Below are 27,555 nucleotides of genomic sequence, written 5' to 3' on the forward strand. Positions count from 1 at the left end.
TTCAACTAAGCAGAGGAAAAGAACAGCTTTAGGTTAAGCAAACCTATACGAATCTCTGTCAATCTGATTTAGCAACTTCGGATCTAGATGCTGGTTTTGGTATTTGTGAGCACAATCTTGCTACCCTAATTTAACAAAATCTTATGCTTAAGTGGAAGTTTTGTATTGGTCTGAATTCTATACCAAGAAAACAGAAAAAAAAACCACCCAAAAACGAGCTTTGTTCAGAAAAGTACTGATTTTATTGACCCAAACTGTATTTACACAACACATTCATATGTTCAATATCTTACAGAAGTCTGTAAAAAACCTGACTAATAAAACTGCAGGAGCCAAGCTGAGTTTCAGACTTAAAGACACTGAACCACGAGAAAATTTTAAGGTATCTAAGTGGGTGTTGAGTTTCACTGTCAACTTACATGGCAGTTCTCTGTAGGAAAACTTTTAAAAATCAAAATGAAAGATAGAGGGGAAAAGGGGCAGATGAAAGAACCGATAGTTTTGCAAAGCTAGTACTCGGTAAGACCAAACTTTTGGCTAAGCATTCAACAATGCATTTTGTATGATTCTTTTTTTTTTGGCAACAGGTCACATAGAGGTATAACTTTAGATTAATAACCCGAAAGACTTTAATTTTTGTAAGCTTACATACATCTTTAAAAAAGAGACCAGGGCCGCAAAGTTTATGCATGAATCCAAACTGTTTCAAAATTTGAGAGGCTCAGTTCTGGCATTCCACTGCAGCTCAAATCCAATGTATGTTTCTTCAGTTGACAAATGAAAGATGATCATCTTTTACCAGTGAACTGACGATATCACATATGTAAAACAGGAGCAGAATATCCTTATCTCATCACAAGAGATCACTCTTCCACCCATCCCTAATACAGTTTGGTTGAATAAATATTTTTTTTGTTTTGAAGTACAAACTAGGTGAGCTTGTTTCTCTTCCAGAGTGCAAGTCAACATCACGACACACTTTGCAGTTAAAACGGTACCCCTCCTGTGGTCTGCCTAGCAACCTGTTCATCTGTGGTCTCCTCTTTCTCTTTTTCACGCTCTTTGTTCCAGTCTTTAAGGCCTTCTGGTAGTGAAGTGTCCTCATCCAAACTTCCTGTACCTTCAACAAATTCTTCATATGTAGACTTTTCCGCAAATGGTCTTGGGCCAAGCAAGTCTAGCATATCGCTTTTATCAAGCACTTCCTTCTCCAGTAGCCGTAGTGCAACCTGGAACAGCAATAAGTTATGTCACACACATAAAATACCTAAGCTAGCTAAGTTGTTAAGGCAGTTTGGGACCAAATACAGCACTGATTAATTTTGACAGAAAAAAACAGGCTGCTCAGAGTTCACTTAGTACATGATTTTTCTCCCCTGTGAGCATTTAGGTAGCAAAAATACCATTTTTTAAATCCTACTTCAAAGATTTGGCACAGTGCCACTGTTGCTGTTGTTGTTGCTTCAGAACAGCAGTCTGTTGCTGCTTCCAAAAGGCTCCTGAGGCAAGACATGAAGCTATTGATGAAAACAAGCATTCCCTTCCTATCAAACCAGATGGTTCAACAGGGCTGCTGTTATGTTACAAGCTAGAGAACACCATAAAAAACCAACGTGTACAATAGTGTAGTTTGTAGCTTTCTTGGGTTTGTGAGTGCTCTGTTCAGCACAAACCCCATTCAGGAATCTTTTGTGGGATGGTAACCTGCTATACCACCATTTACTGAATCTGTACAAACTTGTCCTCTTGTCTGTAAGTCTGTCAGATGCCTATCCTGGAAAATTATCCTCTTGCTGTATCAGGCTTTCTGGTGTGGAGGAAGAAGAGAATATGCACAAGGGTAATGTCAGCTGCAGTGAGGCAGATGATAGAAAGATTCTTTTTATATCATGTTCAAAAGGAATTCAGAGAAGGGAAGTTATACGAACTTCCCTTCTTACAGACCTTCTTTTAGCCTAACAAATTGGAATCTTGGTATGTCGTGTTTGGGTTTTTTAAGTTTCATAGTTGTCTAATACATCTACCAAATCCTTCTTTAGTAGACAGACTCTTCCCTCCAACTTTCCAAATTAAAAATGACCATGTAGGGGAGGAGGGATGTTAAATCACATTCTTGAGAACCTTTGAGGCACTCCAACAAAAAAGCTTTCTATTTACTCCAAGTCTTGTGACACACTCTCAAAATTACAACAAAAAGTTTGAGCAAACTTCCTCATATAACAGTCACTATTTTTAAACTATTCAGTTAAATTCAGATTCTGGCTTGGCAGCTGAAAACATTGCAATGCTCACCTTCTCCACTTCAGCTTTCTTCTCAGTCAGAAGACGTAATGTCCTGTCATAAGCAATGTTAATAAGTGACCGTACTTCTTCATCGATCAATCTGGCAGTTGCCTCACTGTAAGGTTTCTCTAATACCATGTCTCCTTGACGAGGGAGGTCGAAGGAAATCTGCCCTACTTTTTCATTCATACCAAACTGAACAATCTGAAGAATAAAAGAAGAAAATAAATAAATAAATAAATAAATCAAACAGAGTAAGATTTTAGGGTATGTTAATGTAAAATCTGGTAAATGAAACTGAAGGGAAGAAGTTATTTTGCTGCGACCCAACCTTTTCCTCTAAGCACAACCCTCCCCTGAAAACTCAAGTCTATCTAAGCTAAACTACCTTACTTGACTTTCACCTATTCCTGTTTAATGATTAAATTGAAGCACCCAAATGTCACTGTTCAAAGGTAGTTACTCATTATGTACATAATACTTTGCTCTTTAAGTACTAAGATATTACAGAAAAAATACTTCAGCCTTCACTAAGCAGTAAAACTCTTTACCAGAAATATAAGCATTTTTCCAATTCAAAATGCTTCTACAGTATAACATATTCCACTCACCTGTATAGATATATTAACTTAACGGTTAAAGCAGAGGGTCTTGAAGATTTTGGCTTATATGTAAAAATCATATGCTATATTTCAACCCAAGACACCCCACTACAAAGGTGAAAAAGATTCTGGTCTTGCTTGACTCATTACTGAATCTTAAAACTTGTTTGGTAACCAGAGAAGTTAAGCTGCATTTTAGTCCAGCAGAGGCAGAAATAATTTCAAACTGCTATTTATATATGCACTCCATGGTCACTATCAATTTGATCATTACTAAAGCAGCACTCCCCTGCTTGGCCTTGCAAGATGAATATAGCTATGACAAAGAACGTTCAGAATTCAAAGAGATCTCAGCATTAGAACCAAGCATCTTCACCTTAAGAAAAAGTCTGTACTTTTTTTTAAGCTCCAGTTCTCTCTGGAGACCATGTGTCTGGTTCATGCGAACAAGAGGCTACACCTAAACAACTTTTAATTTAAAATTGAATGAACGCCACAGAAGGTCCTGTAAAATTGACATTAGCAAGATTTCCTTACACATTTACTTCCAGAACTGGGGCAACAAGCACCACACCAGAACATGGGTGTGGTTTTGGGGTAGGAGTAAGTGTTGTGCAGGGGAAGAGAAGCATATTCCAAAATGTCCCTCCTGCTCACCTTGTGAGTGTCTTTTAAAATGACAGCTGTTGTGGTGATGCAGGAAATGGAATAAAGTGCCCATGTGTAGCACATGGCTCTACTCAGCTGAGTCATTGCACTGATAAGATTTTGAATTACTCATCAACACTAGTTAATATGGTACAAACAAATTAATTTCAGCAGCTTTAATTGACAGCAAATACTGCTTAAATACAAGGTTCTCTGGATTTAGTTACACGTGTGAATCCAAACTGGGTCTTCAAACTGGGAAACTGTAAATGTAGGATAAGAGGATCAAATCTGTGCACTAAATTTCATTTAAAAGTACATAATTTCCACATATATTTGAATCCAATTGTGGCATATATGTTCCTGCAGGCAGATGTAGGATAGTAATCAAAGCCTAATGCATGAACTCCTGTTGTAAGACTATAATAAAATACTTGAGTCATCAGCATCTCTATACAACAGCATAAAGTTTAGTTATACAATACTTTTTGCAATTAGGCTTTTGAGGGACACACCTGAGTAATTGAATCCTTTCAAAATATTAGTGTTAGGTGGTAGATAAGGAAAACTGTAAGAAAAAAACCCTGCCTTCTTACTGAAGAACCTACCTGAGCATATGCACTCTGGGTCACTTTCTTCAAGTCATCTTGGGCACCAGTTGTAATTCTTCCAAAGAAGATTTGCTCAGATACACGTCCTCCCAGAGTCATGCACATTCTGTCAAGTAATTGCTCTTTGGTATAAAGATACTGTTCCTTGGGTAAATACTGAGCATAACCCAGTCCTTTACCACGTGGGATAATGGATACCTACAATCAAAATTAACAGAATGCTAGACCCAAATAGTGTTAAAAAACATAAAGCTTTCTTTGGTTTGACTTAATTTTTAATACCACAACCTATACCATACTCACCCTTGAAGTTTAATTCAGACATTACTTCCATTTAGAGTTTTGCCCTCATTGTGATTTATCCTTAATAGCCCTGGCTAGCTCTAAACTGGGATAACAACTACTAGAATATCTGGAAAAGAAAGGTAAGACCACTGTCATATCCTTTCCAAAGATTGTATGGTATTTTAAAAATCTTTAAATGAAAAACCACGATTCTTTTGGAGTTACATATTGGGCCTTAACTATTCTGTAGGAGACATGGAATTTCTGCATCTTCAGTATTCTGAATAGTTGGAGGAGTTTCCGTGTTTACCAGCAGAAAATTCTATGAGATTAATTTTAGGCTTAGAAGTCAGATGAGATTAAGAACAGAATCAAGCAAAACTATGAATGTTAAAGCAAGTTTGGGAGATTGAGGTGTTTTTTCCTTTCTCTTTGACTTGGCAAGCTGTGCATCCAAAAAGCAAATTAAACTAATCAGCTTCTAGATGATAAATTTTATAGCTACATTCCTGAAGAGGCATCTACCTGCATAACCTGCTAAGATTAACTTAAACCACTGAGATATGCTAAAAGCCTCAGAGAAAGAGCAGCTATCAAGGCAGGTAGACTCATGGAAGACGAGGTCCCTTTCGCTTTCCAAGGACATTTATAGTACAAATCCTGTAAGAGCTAAGTCAGAAACAGTTAAGAAAGCTACAGAAAACAAACCAAAAAAGTACTCTAAAATTTACACACACTATCTTTTGTGATATTATATATTTTAATACCCTCTAAACATTGGGGAGTGCAGCAGGTAAAGAAAAGAAAAAGATGCTGTCCATGCTACCATTAAATTCCAAGTTCAAAGTGGTTTCCTTTACCTTTAAGAGTGGGTCAGCATGTTCCAGAAACCATCCCGCAACGGCATGCCCTGCCTCATGATATGCTACTGTCTTTTTCTCCTCTGGTTGCAGTACTTGAGTTTTCTTTTCCAAACCTTTATAAAACAAATTTGATTAATAGTTTCAGACATACCTTTTCTCCACTGAAATCCCTTATCTCATTTAGAAAGACAGTGAGCAATACTTAGATGTCATGTATACTATCTACTGAAAAAGTTAAAAAAAAACAAAACAAACACAAACCCCAAACCTGCAAGTTTCAGAAATTTGTATCTTCCAGATTTTACTGTAACCTTCTCCTTGATTAGGTTTTCTAGTTTCAAAGTATAAGTTCTTAAGAATATTCAAACACTTAAATAAAACACTTGCACTTCAAAAATCAAATAGTTTTTTAGACTACCTCAGGCTAACAGCAGCTAAAAGTATTGCTAAATCCAAACAGCTATTCCTCTTGCCAATTTGAAGCAATTAGAAAAGCATCCTGATGAAACGCCTCTCCACTACACTCTTGTCCATTACAGAAGTTGGCAATATAGACAGGATATTTCTTTCCTAAATATCAAGTTCAGGAGAGGAAAAGAAATACCAACCCTGAAGAACAGGAGAAACATTTAAACTGTGACTTGAAATATATATATACACACACACATATAAAAAAATATATAAACATGTATATATATAAATGTATACATAAATGAAGTGGCCTGTCATATTACAATTTTTGAGAAACGATTGATGCAATTCACCTACCTCCAATAACTCTTTCAATTGCTTGCTCAAAGTGCTTTTGGTTTATAGCATCTGACAGATGCCTCGCAGCAATTAAGGCAGCTTCATTACAAACATTAGCAATATCAGCACCTAAAAGCAGAGAAGGCATGGATTACTGATCATTTTCAACAACTTTCTCTCAGTCTAACATAAAGATAACCTCATCCAGAATCAGATTTCTATAGATTCACACAGACCTTGAAAATTAAAGGCAATGCTCTCTGAAGCAGTTAATTACACATAGCATAATTTTAAAAGACATATTTAAATACACATACTACAGTTATAGGCGTTTGGATTTTTCTCTTGGGTAGACAGCTACTAAACAGAACTTATTATCAGTGAAGTACTTATTTGATACATCCTACCTTCCATAAGTTTTCTGTCTGCAACAGGCTATACTAGTATATATTTACCAGAATTCATTTCCTACATATGGATCCAGGACAGCTCAGACCTTGATGTATCTCTAGAGGATCCCCTTTCACATCACTGGCTCCAAGCCATCCACTTCTTGTTAATATTATTTGCAGTAATTCTACTGAGATAACTTAGTTTAAGCATCATCACTGCAATTGCCAGAAATGCTAACCATTAGACCTCAGAAAACCAGTTTTATACAGACCACAAAAACAGTGAAGAATTTAACTACTGGTCAACATGGATTTTAAATGGACTAAATTACAAGCCAGTAATGACAGTTCTCATATCCATTCCTAATTCAACACAAAGTTGCAATACCTTTTCCAGAGATAATTTCTTACATTCAGAAACAGAAATCCTCCTATGAGATGCGTGCACAAACTCCACAAAAACCAAGTCTTCTCTAATAATATTCAAATAATCTAACAAACATATTAAAGAAAGAACACAGGCACAAGTGACAGCAATGAGAAATCCCTGGATTGCTTTTGCTGAAGAGAGAAGAAACTGCCTTTTGGTATGTCATCCTGACTGTGGCAGACAAAACTTAAGATCCTCAGAAGATAAGGAGATAAGGAGCTAAGAAGATAAGGAGAATTTCATGCTATACCAGTATATAAAATAAGAGTGCCATCCAGAAGATCAGGTGCAAGAAAAACAGAAGCAGTAAGGAAGTAAAATATATACAGCTTATATAGTAAATGCAGAAGAATAGTGGCACTAGAAGTCACTTACCAGAAAAACCAGGTGTTAGTGATGCGAGTTTTCTTGCTAGGTTATCTTTATCTAAGACAGTGTCTAATTTCAGTGGTCTGAGGTGAACTTTGAAAATAGATGCTCTTCCTTTTATATCTGGGGGTCCTTCAAAATTAAAAAAATATGCTTTTACTTTTCATATATATATATATATATATATATATATATATACACACAGTAATTGCATGTGTGCAAGGAAATTACACATGTAAATAGCTGCAGTGATTTCAGTGGTATTCTACAAATGCAGAAGTATACAGTGATGCAGATAAAACTTACCAATGTAAATCTGCCTGTCAAAGCGTCCTGGTCTCATTAAAGCAGGGTCTAAAATATCTGGCCTGTTAGTACCTGCCAAAATTACTACATTTGTGGTTGTATTAAATCCTGTAGAAGAAATGTAATGAAGAGAAAATCTGTGTGAATATAACTTCCATGAAAAAAAAAGAAAACAGAAATCGACTGTCCACTTTACAAGGCCACATAAGAGCTAGTAGTTTAAACAAATTATCTTCTGGCTGAAAATACTTCCACTTATTAGAGCACTGTCCAGCTTTTCATAACAAGCAAAAGTTGTCCTTGGGCTCTGCTTTGTGAAGTACTACATCAAATCCTACTTTATCTTAAAAACACAGTAATAGATTAACTGCTCGGGAAATCACAGAACCAGCATGGCTAGTTGTTGTTGTTGTTTGTTTGCTTTTACAGACAGACTAGTCTCATGCAAATATTTTTTTTTGCCTATTTAACTATGACAGAGTTATCAGATGTAGAATGATGGTTCTTTTTTCTGAACAACCTAGAGCAAAACATCATGCTGTAGCAAAATGAGTCACCATTCTTCATCATAGGAAGCAAGGAAACACAGTTTATATTTAAGCTAGAACCCAAATCTTGGTTAACCAGTCTGAACAAGTGTATCAGTTCTTTCCCTTATCCTTCTTATTATACTGTAACATCAGATGTAAAATACTTACCATCCATTTCTACTAGAAGCTGATTTAGCGTGTTCTCTTGTTCACTTTGTCCTCCAAAGTTGCCCCTTCCTCTCTTCCTTCCCACTGCATCTATTTCATCAATGAAGAGAATGCACGGGGCATTTTTACGAGCAAGAGCAAATAAGTCTCTAACCTTAATAGGAGAACAGAATATGTATCAGGCCATTTTGTAACTGTTCAGGGGTGGGTAGGAGGGAAAGAAGCATATCAGTAACAGTATCACTGTAATTGAGTATGGTTGTTAATAAGTGTTCCAAAGCCCCCAGCCAGCTCTCAAGGCAATAGTAAGTTACACTGTAGCTGCTGCTAAGCAAGAATCACTCCTGTGGAGGCCTATTGGTTAACAAATCCTCTCTCAATCCATAAATTGAGAAGATTAAATAAATTAAAAGCCTTAAGAAATAAACATTTTCCTTGAACAACTGATATATATCTTCAACTTCAGCTCCAAAAGCCTCCAAACTGCAGAGATTTAAAACAAGATTTCTCTTTTAAAAGCCCTTCTTTAATGCACATTATCGCAAGCACAACTGGAGCAAGAACAGGCATGCCACCAGACAGTAGTTCTTCATACAAAGAAAAAATCTTTTAAGTTTTCCTGCAGTTACAACAGGGTGATGTAGCTCCCACAGTGAAATTAAGGCTCACTTACAAGTGCTGAACATTGTACTCTAACCATATGCTGTTAAAATATTGACTCTTAGACATCCTGTCTCTCCACTACATGGGCTAGGAAAACTGAATTCACCTCCAAATATTTGGAAACTAAATTAACTTCTAGAAGCCTGGAAAAATGGCCAAGACTTCAGCAGATAGCAGAAAATTTTTTTGGACTTTCACATAAGATATTACCCATCAAATTCTACTGTAGTAGTTATACCACAACATGATTTGCTTTAAGATGCAACATTACTACGTCACTCTGCTTGCAAATATATCAGAAGGACCTCATTAAAACCAGTTCAGTGAGTTAACAGAGCTACAAACAAGGAATCGAACTGGAGCAAACAGGAAACGAAAAATTACAGAACAATTTTGACCTGAATGGGAATTACATGCAGCTCAGAGCTTTACTACTTTGTTTGTTAGAGATGTAATTAGAGGAGGCTTCTCTGATGACAAACAATGTACAGCAGATAGGAAGAGATGCTAATTTTGGAACAGTACACTCTATGACAGAAGGTAACTCTGATTTATAAAAAGAATTTGGAAAAAAAAACAAGTACAGCGAATAAGGCATGAAGGAATGTGATAAACAAGGAAAAAGTGTTAGATGCTCAAAGCTAACTATCTTTCGGTTGGAAAGAAACAGAGATCCAGAAATATACAACTATTTTTCATACAGAATGGAACTAAAAAATACTGCTATGCATACATTACTTAAAAACAAAACCACAACATCAAAGGAAACAAGGCTGTGCAACCAGTTTTAATTCTAGCATATCCTAATTTACAAATAATTAAACACCATTAAGAATTGTCTTATTTACTAAATTCATAGGAAATGAAACTAGAATTCTCTCTCCTGCTGTTTTCTACAGGCATCAGAAATTATCAAATGTGTTGAAACCTCGATTCACAGCCAAAGCAGCAACTGTTATGTCAACAGATTTCACTCAGTAGTAAAAGCCGATAATCATCTGCATAGACCAGCAGAGAAAGGTTAAGTCACTTTGCTTTGGGGCTTTTCAGGTATTTACTGACATCTGATGACAATGTAGTTTCTGAGTACCATTATTATTTCAGTGTATCTAATACTTTCCCAGAGGACATGGATCAGTTTTTTATCATTTCTTGGTAAAGTCTCTTCTACACTGTGCGCTCCCTCTTTCAAGTCCCACTCACCTTACATACACCATCACTACCCCCATACCCTCTGGCTTTCAAACAATTACTTTTCTCAGTCACCATTCATGGTTTTTATCATTAGCCATTTCTGCATCTATTTCCCCACTCTGTCTAACCCCCCTCCCCTGCTTTTCCCAATCTCCTGACACATTTCCAGTCTCTCTCCGCATCCTCACTGAATCTTCCACTCCCAACTAGCTCCTTTTCTGAATACCTCCTGTTAGTCCCAAGCTCTGTGCCTACCTGCAAGTGTCCCCTCTCCTCTTCCCTTTTTTCTTTTCAGAAGACCCAAAATTATGTGGCTTCACTTATATTTTCCCACCTACAGTACTGGAAGAACTCCAGCGAGAGACCATCAAAAGAGAGCTGGGCTTGCAAGAGGCAAACTTAGGATCAAACCTTGCAAAGTTTCTCTGCTAAACTCTAAAACACCTAGTCATGTGAAAATGGCAGTTTTTCAGGGCTTTACAGAACTTAGTCAAAATGAGTTTTCCTGTGAATTTTCACAGGACATAAAGCCACGTATATCTGGTAAAAGCCATTCCCTGTCAAATTTCAAATGCAAAGCAAGACCCTAAAGCATTTCCGTTTCATGCTATCAGAATAAGTTTTTAAACAAGAGTAAAAACCATGGCACACTTCCTTAAGTCTGTTTGCAGAGTTTGCGGCAAACAAATTTCAAGTTTTCCAAAACTGTGTCACCTTGCAGTAAACTTTTTAAGGCTTAAGACAAGATGGTTGGCATTTGGTGAAAGGACGAGCTGTTTGAAATGGAGTATAATTTTGGACATTATGAGAAACCTTTTTTTGTGCTAACTGCCTTGTTTGTAAAATATTATCAGTAACTTGATTTAAGTGTCCTGCCTTCCTTCCTAGACAGAAGATTTAAAATGAAATGTTTGAAACGTAGTTGTAATTAAAGAAAAATGGATGTACTGGAAAAGAGCTAACTTTCTCCACTTAATATGTTTTTCACAGAATAGAACGGAGTATTTCAGTTGGAAGGGACCTACAGCTATAATCTAGTCCAACTGCCTGACCAATTCAGGGCTGACCAAAAGTTACGGCATGTTTTTAAGAGCATTGTCCAAATGCCTCTGAAACACTGACAGGCTTGGGGCATCGACCACCTCTCTAGAAAGCCTGTTCAGTGTTTGACCACACTCTTGGTAAATAAATGCTTCCTAATGTCCAGTTTAAACCCCTCCGATACAGCTTTGAATCATTCCCATGTGTCTTGTCACTGGGTACCAGGAAAAGGAGCTCAGCACCTCCCTTTCCACATCCCTTCCTCAGGAAGCTGTAGAGAGAAATAAGGTCACTCCTCAGCCTCCTTTTCTGCAAACAAGACAAGCCCAAAGTCCTCAGCTGCTCCTCACAGGACATTTCTTCCAGCCCTTTCACCAGTTTTGTTGCCCTCCTCTGGACACATTCAAGGACCTTCACATCCTTCTTAAACTGTGGGTCCCAGAACTGTTCCCAGTACTCCAGGTGAGGCCACACCAACACCGAACGCAGAGGGATCATCATCTCTTTTGACTGGCTGGTGATGCCGTGTTTGATGCACCCCAGGATGAGGTTTGCCATCCTGGCTGCCAGGCACCACTGCTGACTCATGTTGAGGCTGCTGCTGACCAGCACCCTCAGACCCCTTTCTGCAGAGCTGCTCTCCAGCCACCCCTCTCGCAGTTTATACTTCTGCCTAGCATCACTCAGTCCTAATAAGCTATTTTAAGAGAGTTAAGGCAAAAGAGCACAAAAAAAGTTAGATAGATATATTTGGTTATTTAAATCACCTGATCTCCAGAAATCATTAGCTCCGTGACCCTTGGACTCCTATTTCAACCTTAAGTTCACTCATGTGTCCCAGAAAACTATCTATATCTAAGAGTTTGGCACTACAAAGAGAATAAAGTTCTTCAGAGAAATAAGAAGAATTCAAAGCAGGAGAAGACACTCCCATAGCAGTAGTCAAACTAGCTACATATTTCTGAGCCAGCTAGTAAATTTACTTCAGAGTAGAGCTTGGAGAGTTCTGTTATGTTTTCTTAAGTTCTTGCAAAGAGGTAAACCCTTAAGGTCCCCCACAACAAGAAAATGAATTGCACTGGTTCCCTTTATGAAAGGTATATCTGTAATTCTTGGGTTTAGATAAACATCTGGCATCACTTATAAGTAATCTGCATAGATGAAAGAACTCCAGCTACAATCAAACCGCTGCCCAAACTCGACAATGGCCTTTCAACAATCAACACTGAAATAAAAGAGGAAAGCAAAAGACTTACTCGAGCTGGACCCACGCCAACAAACATCTCTAAGAACTCCGATCCATTAACTGTGATAAATGGTACATTAGCTTCTCCGGCTGTAGCTTTAGCTAGAAGTGTTTTCCCAGTACCTGGAGGACCTGTCAGAATTGCCCCCTGCAAGAGAAACAGGTATATTTTCCTCATGAAGAAAACATAAGTAAGAAATACCTTACTTAAAAGATCTACACATTATGAGGTCAAGTCCACTGGCTCTTCTTCCACCACAGTCAAAATGGTGCAAGGAAACAAACTGAAGATTCACATCTCACTCAAACCAGCAAAAAGGAAAAAAAAAATACAACATTGTGATGATGACTTAGATTTACAGGAACAGTGTTTTCTTTGACTTACACATTAAAAAAAAAAAAAAAAAGGAAGGTGGGCTACCAAGACAACAGAGTCAAATGACAATTCTATAACAATTATATGCAATGATGGTACACATGCATATGATGTATTATTTCCGACCCATGTGAAGAGATGAAGTATTCCACAGGCAAATCTTCTGGCACCATAGTTATGCTGTTTGCACTTAATGCCTATTTTTTTCTGACTGTGAGAAAAAGAAGCTTCAAAGCGTTGCCTAGGTAAACATTACTAGTTCAGTTTAGACTATTAAGGAGTACCAAAAGAATGAAGTCTTTATCCGCTAAGTCATCATTTTCTTACCTTTGGAATTTTTGCTCCCAGATCTTCATACTGTTTGGGATTTTTCAGAAAGTTAACAAACTCCATTATCTCTAATTTGGCCTCCTCACAGCCAGCTACATCTTTGAATTTAACATCTATTTCATCCTTGAGGACTTTAGCTGTGGTTTCACCCACACTGAAGAGTCCACCCATTCCACGCCCTGTTCGACCTAAGCCTGCAGGACCTCTTCTTAGTGTGTACAGTAAAGAACCAATAATCAAGATTGTAGGCAGCAAACTCAGGAGAAATGACCTGTGGAGAAAAACCAAACAAAGATGAAAACGGTGTATATTGCAAAAATCCATTACTGCATGTAACATGTACAAAATGTTGGTTCCATCAGAAGTGAAAAAATTAACTCGTAATGTTTACATTTTTTGCAGGTTGTTCACACAGGGAAATACACAAAATAAATTTGAGAACAAAAAAAAATAGATTCTGAATTACAAAAGCCAAACAAGCCAAAACTCTCATAACTACAATTAAAGGAAGTGTTGGAATTAGTTTTTCATTGCCCATCGTCCATCCCTCACAACCCTGGGAAAATGTAAATTAACAATCTTCAATGATAACACATTTTTACACTTGATGTTTAAAAAGTGACAGCTTTGGGGTTTGTTTTATTGATGTTTGTTTTTAAACCAAGCACATGATCATGTGACAATGACAAGTTTTAGAGGAAAACTGCATTACCTAGTACACAGAAGTAGCTCATTTTCTGTGCCCTTCAAAGGTAAATTCACGGGACTATTTATGCAAATGGTTATATTCTTAAAGTTAAGTTGTATTAGGTAGCATATAGTCAGTGTATGCTACAACTTCAAGCATAAATTTCTACTCACTCTTCTTTCCTTGTGTCTTTCTCAATTTTTACATTTTTCTTCTTCTTGCAATGTCTCTATTTCCCTTCCCCAAGGCAATAGGTTAGGTTTATTTGTTTGGTGTTTGGAGTTTTATGTTTTTCTTCCCTTTTTTTTTTTTTTTTAATTTATTACTCATTGCCCTTCACTGTCTGTCCTCCAGCTTTCTAGCACAGCTCTGTACAAGCCAAAACTCCTAACACAGCCCTCATTATCATAGTATCTGAGCAATGCACAGATTCTTCTGTGGCAAGAACTTCAAAGAGCAGCTCACAAGAGGTTCTGTCAACACTCAGCAAAAACCAAAATGCTGAGAAGCACTACCGCAGGTGAGCACAGGACTTCCAGGCTTTATTGATATCCTGCATTCCTGGGATGAAGAGGAAAAGGAGGATTTTTCCCTGTCCTACGGTATCCAGCAGATTCTGATCTGTCAGGTAACAGCAGCACTCTTATCATATAGCTGCTGCTTTCTCCTGTTTCCTGTGGCATTTCTAGGGCAGAGCAAAGGACGTGGGCAATGTATACTATGAAGAACAGACACTGAGGAAGAAAGGACCAGAGACTGGGGTCAGAAAGAGGGGGTCAGCAAGTAAGGGATTTGTGTGAGGCTGAAGGTGGCACAGGAACTGGCATACTTTTCCCAGCCTGCTGTAAGAAGCCTCAGGCTGACATGCAGCCTCTTTGCACAAGCACTAGGTTGCCCTGTCCACTGTTTTCTTTTCCCCAGATTTGTTTAAATATGGGCTCAACAGGTTTATTTATGAACTGTCCTTAAGAGCATGCCTCATTAGACATAAACAGAGAAATAAAGCAGAGACAGTTTGTAGAAGAACAGGGAACAGAAAACCTCTATTTGAAGTTGCAGGATGGTCTAGAGTTAAGGCTACTGTTCTTCCTGTTGCCGCCAAGACAAACATGCTGCAGCAGCTTGGTAAAACACATTCCAGAAATAAACAAAACTTTCCCCTCCATCCCTAAAAGCTGAAACGCACACCATAGTATCAAGAATGAAAACAAAAGAGAGGCAGAAAATGAGCCTTTTTCATTAGTAATACAAGCTACTATGCCCAAAGTTGAACTTCCTGATGGTGCAAAACCTATTTCACAGGTAACACAGCACGAGTAATTTTCAAGCTGCTCACCTGGATCAAAAAGAAATCAGTTATTGGGAGAAAAGATTACATCTGTCTTCTAAGCCATTCAGAAAACCACATCTAGTATCTTCTAAAGCCTAGCCCAATAAAACTCAGATACATGAGACTAATAAAAAGGATACAAAGCTAGTATTGGAGCCATTATTCCCTACTGGGGAAGCAACAATGCCATAAACCCAATGTCATTCCTATTTTCCTTAACCAGTTTAGAGATTAAAAGCAAGATGCATCTTCCAGCTCCTGCTAACAGGCAGGATAAGGTGATTTACTTTATCACCAATTTCTTGCCTTTTTGCAAGGCAGCTGAATTTGACTCCTGCTGAATTTATGGGCAGATATTGGTGCTTGTTGTATCTCACTTGATATACTGGAGTTCTATGCCATATTTTGTACATTCAAAAACCTGTATGAGTGCCATCTCTGGAGCTTTACAGCTGTGCCTGGCTGATTCCTGTTCTAGTCCAAGTCACTTGGAGAAAGGGCTTAAATGAAGGGAGGACTAACTGTAAACAGTAACAATTATGTAATAAGAAGGTATATTTAGGGTAAGAGGATACGTATTTCTACATAGACAAAAAAGTCCTGAACAGCTGCTCTTACAGTTAACATTCAAAAACAAAGCCAAGATGATTGTTATTCTGATAATAATGCCACCTAGTGAGCATAAGGTGCATGTCTTACAAATCTACTTTTCTACTGTAAACATAACCATTTTTTAATCAAGAGACTTTTTAAAAGCTTCTTACCCATCACTCTCTGTTGAGTAGACTACAGGCAATCTGTTCTCCACTTCTATTCCCAGATCTTGCTGCACAGCTTCAAGATTCCGTTCAAAAGTGTCCACGCTACCAATATTAAACCAGACGTACTGCTATTAAAAAAAAAAAAAAAAAGAGATCACCACAAAGTGCCCTATCTTATTTCAGCTTTATTACAAGCCAACTTCTTCTAACATATACACAAGCAATTCTCAGAACAGATCCAGACCAAGTTTAAGTTGCCTTGTAAAGTGTGTAACTGATATAAGATGCACCTGGTAAATTTAAGTCCTACCAACCTGAACAGACTGTATCCATCATTGCTTCTACAGAAATCGTACATGCAATAGTTCAATAGTTTGGAGACACTTTAAATAGACTGAAATCCTGGCATTTTCTCCAGGAACAAATGGAAGGAGAGTAGGTAAATAGTTCTTTAGGAGAGAGCTATGCAATCAGAATAATACAGAGCACTGAACCAGCAAACACAGCAGCCATACACTGTTTCACCTGAAGGTCTCAGCTTTTCTAGCTAAAAAACACTATTCTCTACTGTTGGAGTCCATGCTAGCTTTAAAGTTAGCTGTCTTCACAAGAGGGAGCATGAACTTACATTATACACCAGAAAAAAGATTCAGACTTTACTTTCAAATGGTGTTGAGATTCATTTTTTCAAGAAAATCTCCCCTTTTGCACCATGACCTGCCTGACTTGTCCCTACTTTCCCTAACCTTGAAAAAAAAAAAAAAAAAAAAAAAGAAGAGTAGTCCTCAGTATTAACTGATTGAGAAACCAAGGCAATTAGTGGTATGTGGGCTAAAGAGTGGGTGTATAAATAAATCACACGGAACAACCACTGATGAAGTAATTGCTGCAGATTTCACTTTACCCTGGGGGGAACTTGCAGACCTTGTTTCAGAAAGTCAGTTAAAAAACTCTACCACCCAGGAAGAGGTAACCTGATAAAGCTTCTCTTTTGCTTTCCAAATAACTGGCTAAAAGCAGTCCAGAAAAGAAAAGATCCAAAAGCATGTATCGTCAAGTCTGGGCTTTTCTTGAGCAGATGGAAAACAGCAGTTAGAAATACAGAACCTTCAGCAATTTCTCACTCTTCGTGTTTGTGTATTCATATTAAGAGCACGGCGCTGGAAAGGAACTACTTGCCATAACCAAGATATCTGTGGCAAAACAATTGATACAGCAAAGTGAAAACACACAATGTAGGATAATGTAATGGTAAATCAGAAAACATGTTTTAGATTAAGAGATTATTAATGCTCCAGACCAAGCTTTCTGCATCAGACTTTACCTAAAAAGATTGCTTTCCTGTTTCTAATGTCTCATGTATACGTACTAAAAGCATTTACCCATTCATGAGGAGACTTTCCTGGAACAAAGATCACTCTAACAAAGCGCTTGTTCACCACTTCAAGTCTGTCAACCTGTAGGAGGAAAGCACAAAATGTGTGATGTGTCACGAGTGTACAGTCACTGCACATCAATCACAGCTAAGGGCTACATATACCAAATAGGAACCTGTTCTGTTTTTCAGTAAGAATAAAAAAAAAATCATATTTGTAGATTAGGATGGTTCCACAATCTACAGTTTGCCATTAGGAATGACATGAGGAATCATGTATGTGATCAGTAAGCAAGTAATACTGGCATATTAGAATTTAGATTGAAAGGATGACCTCATACGCTTTTTCAAGGAAAAAACCCAACGCACTCCTCAGCTCAAACCACAGGTACATAGAAATAGTTAAATAATATTTAACTATTTCAGTGGTCAACCACCAAAAGCAATAGACCACACAACTCCAAACACTTGTAACAGCTTCCAAAACAAACCAAACTGAAGAGAATGAGGGAAAACTTAACTTTGCTCTTACAGTTTTCCCTAACATAGGACCTCCTGTGCTACCATATTAAACACAGGAACATCAATTACATGAACAAGAATTTCATTGAGGTAACAGATACCATATAAACTAAAATCAAGAACTGAGCTGCAGTTCTGCAGATATGCATTGTTTTAATAGCAGAAGTCTCAAGTGGTTAGTTTCTTGAATTTTACTAAAGTTTCCTTCCATTTTTTCTTCCTGTTTCCATGAAATAATTGGTTTCAGCATCTTTAAAGAATTTAAAACTAGCAATGGTTCTACAAGTTGGGCCTGAACTGTACACAGACTAGTAAAGTATCCCTGAATTCATTACATGTGGCCATTTCTGGCAGAATTTAAGCAAAGTATGAACTAAGAAGCCACTCTAGATCTAGCCTGACTTCATGCAAAACTACTTGAACATCTTTGTTTTGAAAAGTGCATAACCCCAGTAGTGCTGATGTCTTTTCCCCACTAACTGGCCACCACCATGGCAATCAACAGCATTTGATAGCTACATATTTAGCTTATCTGAATATCCAGACTACATCTTACAACGGCCCAAGAGATTTGGTTCTGTGCAACCACCCACTTTCATAATGCTTTTCTGCAAGAAGGGTTCAGGCTTTGTTCACTGTAGCTCAGTAAAAAGATTAGTTTAACTGTTACAGTGAACTCCTTCCCGACAGATCTAATCAGTAAGGTTTTTTTCACAAGTTGTACACGATTGTCAATTAAGAACAGGACTATAAGACACAGTCTAGGCAGAAAGAGAGAAGCATACAGAGCAGCTCTGCATAGATCAGTAAAACAGAGGAAGGTAGGAAAACACCTGTTTAGCAGTTTACCGAAGTAATGGAGGGGTAGGAAGCATGCTGTTCACACAAAATCCCAGATCTGAAACCTAGAGGAGGAAGCAAGCCAAGGTTTTCCTAACCTGCAGGTGAAGCTACAAACAGGGAGGTAACAGAGCCAAGAACTAGCGGCTCCTGAAGTGGAAGACGCCTGTGTAAGATACTCGATCTCCTGAACTTCAAGGCGTCACCAAGCTATTACTCCAAGGGTGGAAAGCTGCCAAGTTCTATAGAGACAGGACACCGAGAACAAAATTGATTGCTTCAGGAGTGGGTCCAGGTAAAAAGGAAAGAAGAAATAAGAGAGGAGAAAACAAATAAAGGACGCTATTTTACAACACAGTTATGCCAATTTATTGTCATCAGGATTTTTCCATTCCCTACTCCCACCTTCCTGTTTGCACTGCAGCTCCTCAGATTCCCTGAGGAACTGATTTAAGGCATGAAACAAGCAGAACACTTATTTCTTCAGGGGGGTGGGGCTCACGGAAGTGTTTCACGTTAGAAGTTTCTTCTGAAGGCAGCTCACATGTCTACTTAAGTAACTAGGCCAGCTCACCTATACTATAAGAGTATGCTGAGGGGCTGTGGTTCCTCTGCCTCTTCAAACAAGCATGAACAGGAGCTAGTCAACAAAAAAGCTCTGTCTTGAGCTGCTCATTCCTTCTCCTCTCTTGAATGGACACAAATCTTCAGACAGCCATCCAGAACATCAGATCAAGGAACTGATTAAGATGAAAGCTGATCCCCTTCTCCCTCAAAAGTTACTCTTGAGCCAGTTCTCATTCCACAGATGCAGTAATACAAGCATAAGCGAGGAGGCAGAAATGAGCATCTTCAGCACACTGATTTTCCATGTCAATTCCCCTCACTACTCACCAGTCCTTTAGAAAGGTAGCTATTGACAAAGTCTTTCCAGGTGATTTCTCTCCCAGGAACCCTGAAGAAGAAGTAATATACAACCATCGTCCAGAAGAAAGAACTTCCCACTACGTACATCCGAAACTCTCTGACATCCCAGGGAATGTCACCCTGGGAAATGAAGGAAAAGAAAAGGCTTTAGAGTCTGTAATACAGTAAGAACATAACAAAAAGGTCAAAAAGGTTCTAGTATCTATTTCTGGCTTCTACTCCCAGCCCTCAAGGTTACCACAGAGAATGTCAAACAAAGCTGTATTTTGTTGTATAAACACACTTCAGTAACTTCTGAGGAATTACAACATTGGTAGAACATCTTTTAAGTGCTTTACAAATAGCAATTGAACACTTTTGAACTATGAACTACTTATATTAAAAAAGTTTTGCCATCTGTTATATGACCATTGTCTCTCCATTCTACAACAATTTTCCCTTCCTTCCAAGACTACATGCAAGACCTAGGAAATTAAAAAAATAACAAGAAAAAACCAGGAATGAAGAAAAAATTATGCTCACTAAGTAAAAATCAGAAAAATATGCTTTATATTCTTGTACTGCCACATGCTGTCATGTTTGTGCTACAGCTAATGACAATAAATATAAATTAAGAAAATAAACTTAGGTAAGTATTCTAATAAGGTCAGAACAGCCAATAGTAAACTACATTTAACTAGTATTGTGTGGTCAGCAAGTTTTACAAACTGACATTTTGAAACAAATTACAAATCCTTTAAAGGACTGAGGCTCCACTATAACAATACTGACTACTAGCAGCCATATCTGTATAGCTTAAAACTCCTTTAACCTTCCTGAACCAGAGTTAGATGCCTCTAAAGGTATATACAAAACAGTTATTTATGAAAGGCATTGAGCAGGGAGCCACCTAGAGCCAGTGACTACAAAATACCAGGCACAGGAGGCTTAAGGAGGATTTAGGCAATCAGAGTATGGCCCTAAAAAGCAAAAAAACATGCAAGGTTATTACAAGGGACAAAACATTTAGTACCATAAAGACATTTTAAAGTAAAGACCTTCTGTAATCTGGTCCACCAGTTAGTTTCTTCTTTCTTGCCACCTTTTTTTCCACCACTGCCACCTCCTCCACTACTAGTGCCATTAGGCTGTCGGGTGCTAGCTGGCTTTGCTTCTAACAAAAATAAAACATTACAGAAATACATCTTTACATCTTACACCAATCCCACACTATTTTTATTAATTTTAAAATTGGAGAGTTGTTCTGAAAAATGAACTAGTTTGCAATGCTACAATAAAAGATGTGAGAAACTGCATTTTCCATAGAAAAAGAGAGACACAGTCCATTAACTGTCAGAGAGACATCTATCTCATACAGCTGTGATCAGTAGAGAGGTCTGCTAACTGTATAACTGATGACACTTGGGCACCAAGAACTGAAAAATGTACCAAATATAAAAGAAACCTGTTATGGAGACTGCACAAGACTTATTTGCACATCTTGGATTGGTGAAGTAGAAGATTACTCTAAGCCTTTTGTTGGGGATTGGGAAGGGGGGGGATGAGTGGAGTTTTTCATTGGTTTGGGGGCAGGGAGGGGTGTGCAGGTATTTTTTTGGTGTGTGTGTGTGTGGTGTGGGTTTGTTTTGTTTTTTAATAAAAAAGAAACAACCACCCACGTACCACAAGCTCTAAATAACACCTCCTTCTCCTATAATTCACCTCTCCAGTCATACTATGGTCTTCTCAAAGCTCAGGGTTTATTGAAATAACAGGTTGGCATCATTTTTATTGTTCTAGAGACAAGCACAGCACAGTAACAGCCAACTACAGCTGAGGAGCTAATCTTAATCATTCCTCTACTCACCCAACTCATAAGGTGCCTGCAGGGTGCAGCATAATGTCATATGCCAACATACTCAAGAGGGTGAGACAGAACACAACACTAACACGTGCTCTTCCAGCCCCAGCTCTTTATAGAGCTTTGTAGTTTGGGCATCTAGGAATGACACTAGATTTTACCATTCAAGGCACAGAGGAAGGAAAACTACTGCTCTCATAAGAGACTCACAGGGTTGCCATCTCTCCTTCTCCTTGGAAGACATTATATCGATTTCCAATAATGGAGTGGCTGTTATTGCTAATTTCCAGATTCATCCCCCTCCTTGTAAGCACACGGCTCCTTCTAGCACTGCCACTTCTAACTCCTCTTTCAAGCAGCAGGCTATGTGGTTGGTCCTGGCTCAAGAGCCAGTTCTGAATCACCACTCAGAATGACAAATCTGGTTATTCCATACAACAAAATGGGTATTTTAGCTTGCTCTCGCAAAAGCTGAGAACTATACACAGTCATGCATTCAGAGATTCTCTATCTCAACTAATAGAAAACAGTAAAAAAAGAATATAAGGACAGCATTCCAACAGAAGCATAAGAGAAAATAAATGTTATTCCAGAAGATACACATGATATGAAAGCAAAATAACATTTAATAAAAATATAAAAATTTGCACTTTTAAACTAATCTGGTACAGTTGTGCTAAAATCTAATCCAATGAATACACATTCCACAAAAAGAACTAAAATCAAGCAGCTTTTTGTACCTTTTGTTTCTGCAGCTGTGCCTTTAGTTCCATTAGCTTTCTTCCCATTGGGAAAATATTTTTCAAATCCTATTAAGAAAGAGTCATAATTGGTTTTTAGCTTACAATTCTGTCATTACATTTCAGTAGTCACAAACTGAATGTATACAACAAAGAACTAGCAACATATAGACTGCAAAAATGGTTTTGTTCTTGTATTTTTGTTGAAGAGTTCTACCAGGCTCCCATAAATAAATCTACTACTGTTGACAAGAAAATATGAAATGTATCTAATAATGTGAAGTGAAGCGATCCTTTAAACCAGAGATAGACAAGCTCAGGTCAATAGAAAATTGCATTGCATAGTGTGAAGTTGAGCAAACCGCAGTCATTCTTGAAGAGCTCTCAAAAACCCCATAAATCAACTTATCATATCAAGATTAATGGCTGGTTAATGCAAGAACTTACTTCCTCACAGACAGTAAACCTAAATGACACACAAGTGCAGTCCTCAGCAAGGAATGCAGTCTGCTTCACTTCACTGATCAAAGTTATAATCACCTTTGGGAGGTTGAGAGAAAAGCCTTCTGCAAGCAGCAATCACACTTGCCAAGATAGTACTTCTGTCAGTGGGAACTCCAGTGGTAACTTTTTCATGGAGCTGAAAAATGAAAAACAAATATGAAGCAACAAAGATCTTCAAGCTCCCTAGTAGTCCTGACCTGCAACAAATCAGATATTACTTTACAGCAGGAACTTTACAACAGACTTCATAATAACTGCTGTGGACTAGAGCATAAGACAAAAATGGAAAAGTCAATCAAACAGGTAATTTCTATATCAAAGAAATTTTTATTCTATTTGCTAAGAGCAGAGTTTCGTCTTACAGACAAACACAACATTCTTTATTAAAAGCGTAAAATCAAGCAGGAAACACTAAAAGCTATGAACATTAAACACCTGCACACTGATCCTATGGGAAGTATTTCATCACAGCCAGCTGAAGAACACTTAAATGCAGCACTGACTATGATTGCACAAGAATGGTCCACACAGTCCTGAATCACGTTTTGTCAAAGAACTGCAACTGCTTCCAAATAGTTAAGAACCTGTATCTTCTGAATATGAGAGGTGTGTTTGAATCCAAAAGAAAGGGGTACAGCAGACAATGTTTACATCAAGCTAAAAAACCAACACAGAGGAAGAATGCCAGTTCAAAAACATATGTAAAGATCCAGTTATATAAACCCAACAAACCCAAGTCCATTACATTGTGTTCTCAGACTGTTTACTTTTATTTGCCATTTAAATGCAATGAAGGAAATATAAATATTTTAAATTACTAATTCTTAAGAAAACTTTAGGTATCATAACTAAATACTTAAAAATAGACTAAACTGCATTTTTTTAAACAGAGAAATCAAACCTCCTTTCTCCAAGAAAGACATATTTTAGATAAAATCCTAACTTATCCCCTTGTAAGGAAAAACAAACAAACCCAACATAATTCACATCAAGATTTCTCTACAGGCTTTCTTTCTGCCTCCATTCCCTTTTGCCCCATTCAGACACTCAGTCTCCTCCTGTTCTTTTTAGATTAGAAGCTATTTACCTTAAGATTCAGAGAAATAGTAAAAAAAAAAACCAAACCTCCACAACAACCCAAAACAAAACAAAACAACAAACCAACCAAACAAAACCCCCTCAACAAAGAACAGAAAACAAGAGGTCCTGGAAACATGATTCAAGGTATCCATGCAAGACAGCAAACATCCATCTAGGACTATGTAAGTGAAGCAAAGCTCAATGCTAGCATCTCCATAGCAATTTTGTTACAGTCAAGTTAAAATGGTTACAGACAAAACCTATTTTGACATGTTAAACAAACTTGTAGGATACTAGAACACAAGCTAAGACTCCCCTAGGAATGCTGATGTATTATTAAATGAATTCTAACACTCCTGAAGCCTTCTGTCTGGGAGTTTCCCCCTACACCCTTTATTAAATGATGAAATACATTAGACTTATTTCGAGCAGCCATCTAGTTCCACCTGCTGGAACCAAGAGGAATACCAAAATATCGTTGTTGCTCACTTTGGCTGTAGATTTAGGCTGCTCGATTCAGCCATTGTTTTGTTCCACTGCATGTCTTTGAACAAACTCTGACACTGAAAATCCCAGATCATGAAAAGCATGTGTAGTACAGATAGTCTGGAGGGCAGCTAATCTAGAGAATAGCTGCTAGGTCCAATACATTATGACCTTCACTATGAGCAATTGCATCTGTGCTCCTAGAAGAAGCTTTAGGACAAGTGGGATACATCCATGTGGGGGGAAGAAAAAAAAAAAAAAAGAAAAAAGAATATTCAAGAAAACTTTACTCCAACTAAAATAAAGCAACTGCTGACATTTAAAAGAAAAGTTTGGAGTAAGCCAAATCCCATTCCGTGGCTCAGCTAGGCCAGCATGGGTTTATTACAGAGTTAAGTCATAGTTTAATCAGGTTGTGGGGTGGAAGGGAAGAAACGAAGCGAAGGGTAAGCAGATTGAGCTTTGGGTCAGACCTGGATAATGGAACTGGTTTGTTGCTGGATTGTCTCTACAGATCCTAAATTCCATTAATAAATAAAGAACCACCTGTCAAGTTAATATGCAGAGAGCTGAGCGTTTTAAAAGTAATTTTGTGAGAAAAAGAAACAACTGACTTCATGGCACATTCAGTAACTCACCAAAGTCTGGGAGTTGTGCTTTTACGCTACCAACAGGCCTTGGTGAGTCAATCTACTGAAACATGCAGTTTCCTTTCTCCATAGCATTCCACAAATGTGAAAGTTACACTGGTAATGACTGCTTGGGCTTGGCTTGGTTGTTTAGTTTTTTTTGACTTTGTAAATCATCAGCATGAAAACTGATCATATTGGTCTTGATACAGGAGCTTTCCCTGGGTTGGCTGGCAATGGGAATGCCAAAGCAAGCTTAGTTGATATAAGCACACCCACAGCCTAAGCAGAGGAAAAGAAACAAAGCACATTTGGAATGGATGCTTAAATAGTACAGTGGCTGTTCTGGGCATTGTACCATGAAATTGTCACAGCATATAAGACAAAAAACCTTATCATTTCTGGTTTGTTTGCTTGTTCTCAGACAAAGCTTTTTAAAAAAAATAATATATATATATATACATTAATAGAAGTTCAAGATAAGCAAGCTTAAAGCACACAACAGTCTGTTTTACAAATGCAATTGAGGTGTTACTACTCCAGTAAAACATAAACACAAGATCTGTAACAACAAAGAAATGCCTTCTCCCTGATTCCAGCATTAAATAGATAATTTTAAATAGACAGAAATATTGACTTCACAAAAACATGGTAACCATAATCCATGTTTTAAAAGAGGATATACAAAGCAAGAACATAAAAATCCACTCAATTATGTAAGCAAAAGATCAAGAATCTATTAATTCAAAGAAGTTACAAATTTACAGTTTTATTCATAAATAAGTTCCAAATCAAACAAAATAAAGTCAAGCCAAAAGTCTTAATTATCTAACAGTCACCAAAATTTTACATAAGAGCATGTGAAAGAGGGAAGAGAAAGCTGGTAAAGAAATCTAACTTCATGCAAGCTACTTATTTTGTTTTGCCAAAAGCCAGAACATTTTTGTTCATTAAAAAAAAAACAACCAACAACATTGTTTTGTCACCTATACACTAACCCAGATGCTAAAGTGAATACAAAGTTATCTTCATAGTTTCTGCTCCAAGTAAGAACCATTAAGTTTTAATGACAGAAACAAGAATTAGCTCCCTGAGAGATTAGCAGTACTGCTGACAGAGCTTCATTTACTGTTTTAATTAATAATAATCATTTATTATTGTATTGTTTAGCTCCGGCCAAAGAAAAAACACAAATTCAATTTTTAAAAACCCCACATATTTACACTTAGGACTAAGTTACTAACATCCTACATTCACTGCACAGTTATCACTATCCTAGTGATAACCTTCATAACTATAAAGGTGCAATTGTTTTCCTCTACATGCTACAGAAAAATGAAGCAATCTGCCCAAGATGCCACTGAAATATGCAGGAATTAAGCGTTTCCCTTTTCCCAAGCAGTAGTATAGGCCTGTCACTACTCCGGTATGTTAGGGTTGACAACAAGGGTAATCCACTGTCTAAACCATTTTACTAAGAGCAAACATCGAGCCACCATCATCATCAGTTAATACTAGAAGAGCAGGCTCAAATCCACACTGCCATAGCACGGTACAACCCCAGAAGGCAAACAACCGACCACTTGTTCAGCACTTCACCGCTGCACTCACTGACAACCCAAACTCCTAAACAAACCGCTCAGCCCGCAACTCAGATCCACAAACCCACCTACCGCCAACCATCACCTTGAAGCAGCAATGGAGGTACTGATGAGTTAGACGAAACACGCCCCTCGAGAAACAGCTACAAACCCGGCAGTACCGGCGGGGCGCAGCAGCAGCTCTGAGGTGCTGCCTCATCCTCTGCCAGGGCAGTTTCTCCTTCAGCCGCAGCCCGCCGTGCCCGGGGGTGCACCCGCACGGAGCCTGGCTGCCGCTGCGGGGCCAGGACGCGCCGCGCTCACGCCCACCCACCGGCCCTCGCTCCCCGCCACAGGTACCGACCGAGCCTCCGGCGAAGGAGGTGAAGACTCCTCGGGGAAGGCCGCAGAGAGCAGGGAGGAACCCCCGCCCCAGGACAGCCCAGCACCTCCCCCCGCCCCGCTGTCTCGGGCAGCGGAGGGGCCGCCCCGCGCGTCACCATGGTAACCGAGACCCTCCCGCCTCCCCCACCCCCCGTGCTTACAGCCAACGGGCCAGGGAGCGGCCGACTGGGCCCTTGCCCTGCCTCTCACCTGCGCCAGGCAGGGCCTCGCCCCCAGCAGGCCCCTCCCGCAGAGCAGCTGTTGCAGCAGGACCCCGGGGAGCCCCCGACGCCGGCAGCTCCCCCGCGCCAGCAGCAGGTACCGGTGCGCCATGGCCCCAGTGCCCGCCCCGGCCCGCCGTGTCCGCCGCCCCGCGCCGCGATCGCTGCCGCTGCCCCGCCCCCCCCGTTTACGACATCTGACCTCATCACGCTGTCGCGTGCATTTCCTCTACGTCCGAAGGACCCCTCCCGGAGACCCCGCCCCCCTCCCGGAGACCCCGCCCCTTGGTGGTGGCAGAACCTCGCCCAGCCCGGCCCCCTTTTTTTTTTGGCCACGCCCACCGCCGTCACCTCTGCCGGGACGGGGCTGAGGGCGGTGGCCGTTCCGGCGGGGGAGATGGGGCCGGTGGCTGATGCGTTTGCTGAGTCAAGGTGTGTGGGTGGTGCGGCGGGGCCCGGCCGAGGCCGCTAAGAAGGACGGGATTTCCTGCTTCCGCGGATGGAGCAGGTTATGGGGCTGCGGCAGGGCGTCGGTGACCGAGCTCCCCTCCTCGCCGGTGC

General features: G+C 39.1%; 1 protein-coding gene across 2 annotated transcripts; it reads right to left on the reverse strand.

Annotated features, from left to right (window-relative positions):
• Positions 1–219: 219 nt before the first annotated feature.
• On the reverse strand, positions 220–27,165 carry AFG3L2 (AFG3 like matrix AAA peptidase subunit 2). 2 transcript variants are annotated; one of them, XM_082045996.1, is made up of 17 exons: positions 26,984–27,165; positions 22,651–22,750; positions 22,111–22,179; positions 20,568–20,683; positions 19,498–19,650; positions 17,249–17,323; positions 15,870–15,991; positions 13,085–13,358; positions 12,392–12,529; positions 8,238–8,391; positions 7,540–7,647; positions 7,240–7,365; positions 6,061–6,171; positions 5,290–5,405; positions 4,142–4,342; positions 2,293–2,487; positions 220–1,229 (listed from the first exon to the last, which is right to left on the reverse strand). In XM_082045996.1, the coding sequence occupies exons 1-17, from the start codon at positions 27,104–27,106 to the stop codon at positions 987–989; spliced, it is 2,424 nt and encodes an 807-aa protein (XP_081902122.1). In that variant the 5' UTR covers positions 27,107–27,165; the 3' UTR covers positions 220–986. The 2 variants fall into 2 exon arrangements, with proteins under 2 accessions (XP_081902122.1, XP_081902121.1); XM_082045995.1 differs by having other exon boundaries at positions 15,870–15,994.
• Positions 27,166–27,555: the final 390 nt, after the last annotated feature.

This window comes from Streptopelia decaocto (assembly GCF_964273445.1).
Source record: "Streptopelia decaocto genome assembly, chromosome: 2".
Taxonomy (NCBI): Eukaryota; Metazoa; Chordata; class Aves; order Columbiformes; family Columbidae; genus Streptopelia; species Streptopelia decaocto.

Bases quoted from the DNA above. Each gene is read 5' to 3' on its own strand.
- AFG3L2 (XM_082045995.1), bottom strand. From the start codon at position 27,106: ATGGCGCACCGGTACCTGCTGCTGGCGCGGGGGAGCTGCCGGCGTCGG. The intron at 15,995-17,248 runs GTAAATGCTTTT...TTTTTTTAATAG, and splicing joins GAAAGTCTCCTCATGAATGG to CAGTACGTCTGGTTTAATAT. The intron at 12,530-13,084 runs GTAAGAAAATGA...TTTCTCTTGCAG, and splicing joins TGGGAGCAAAAATTCCAAAG to GGGGCAATTCTGACAGGTCC.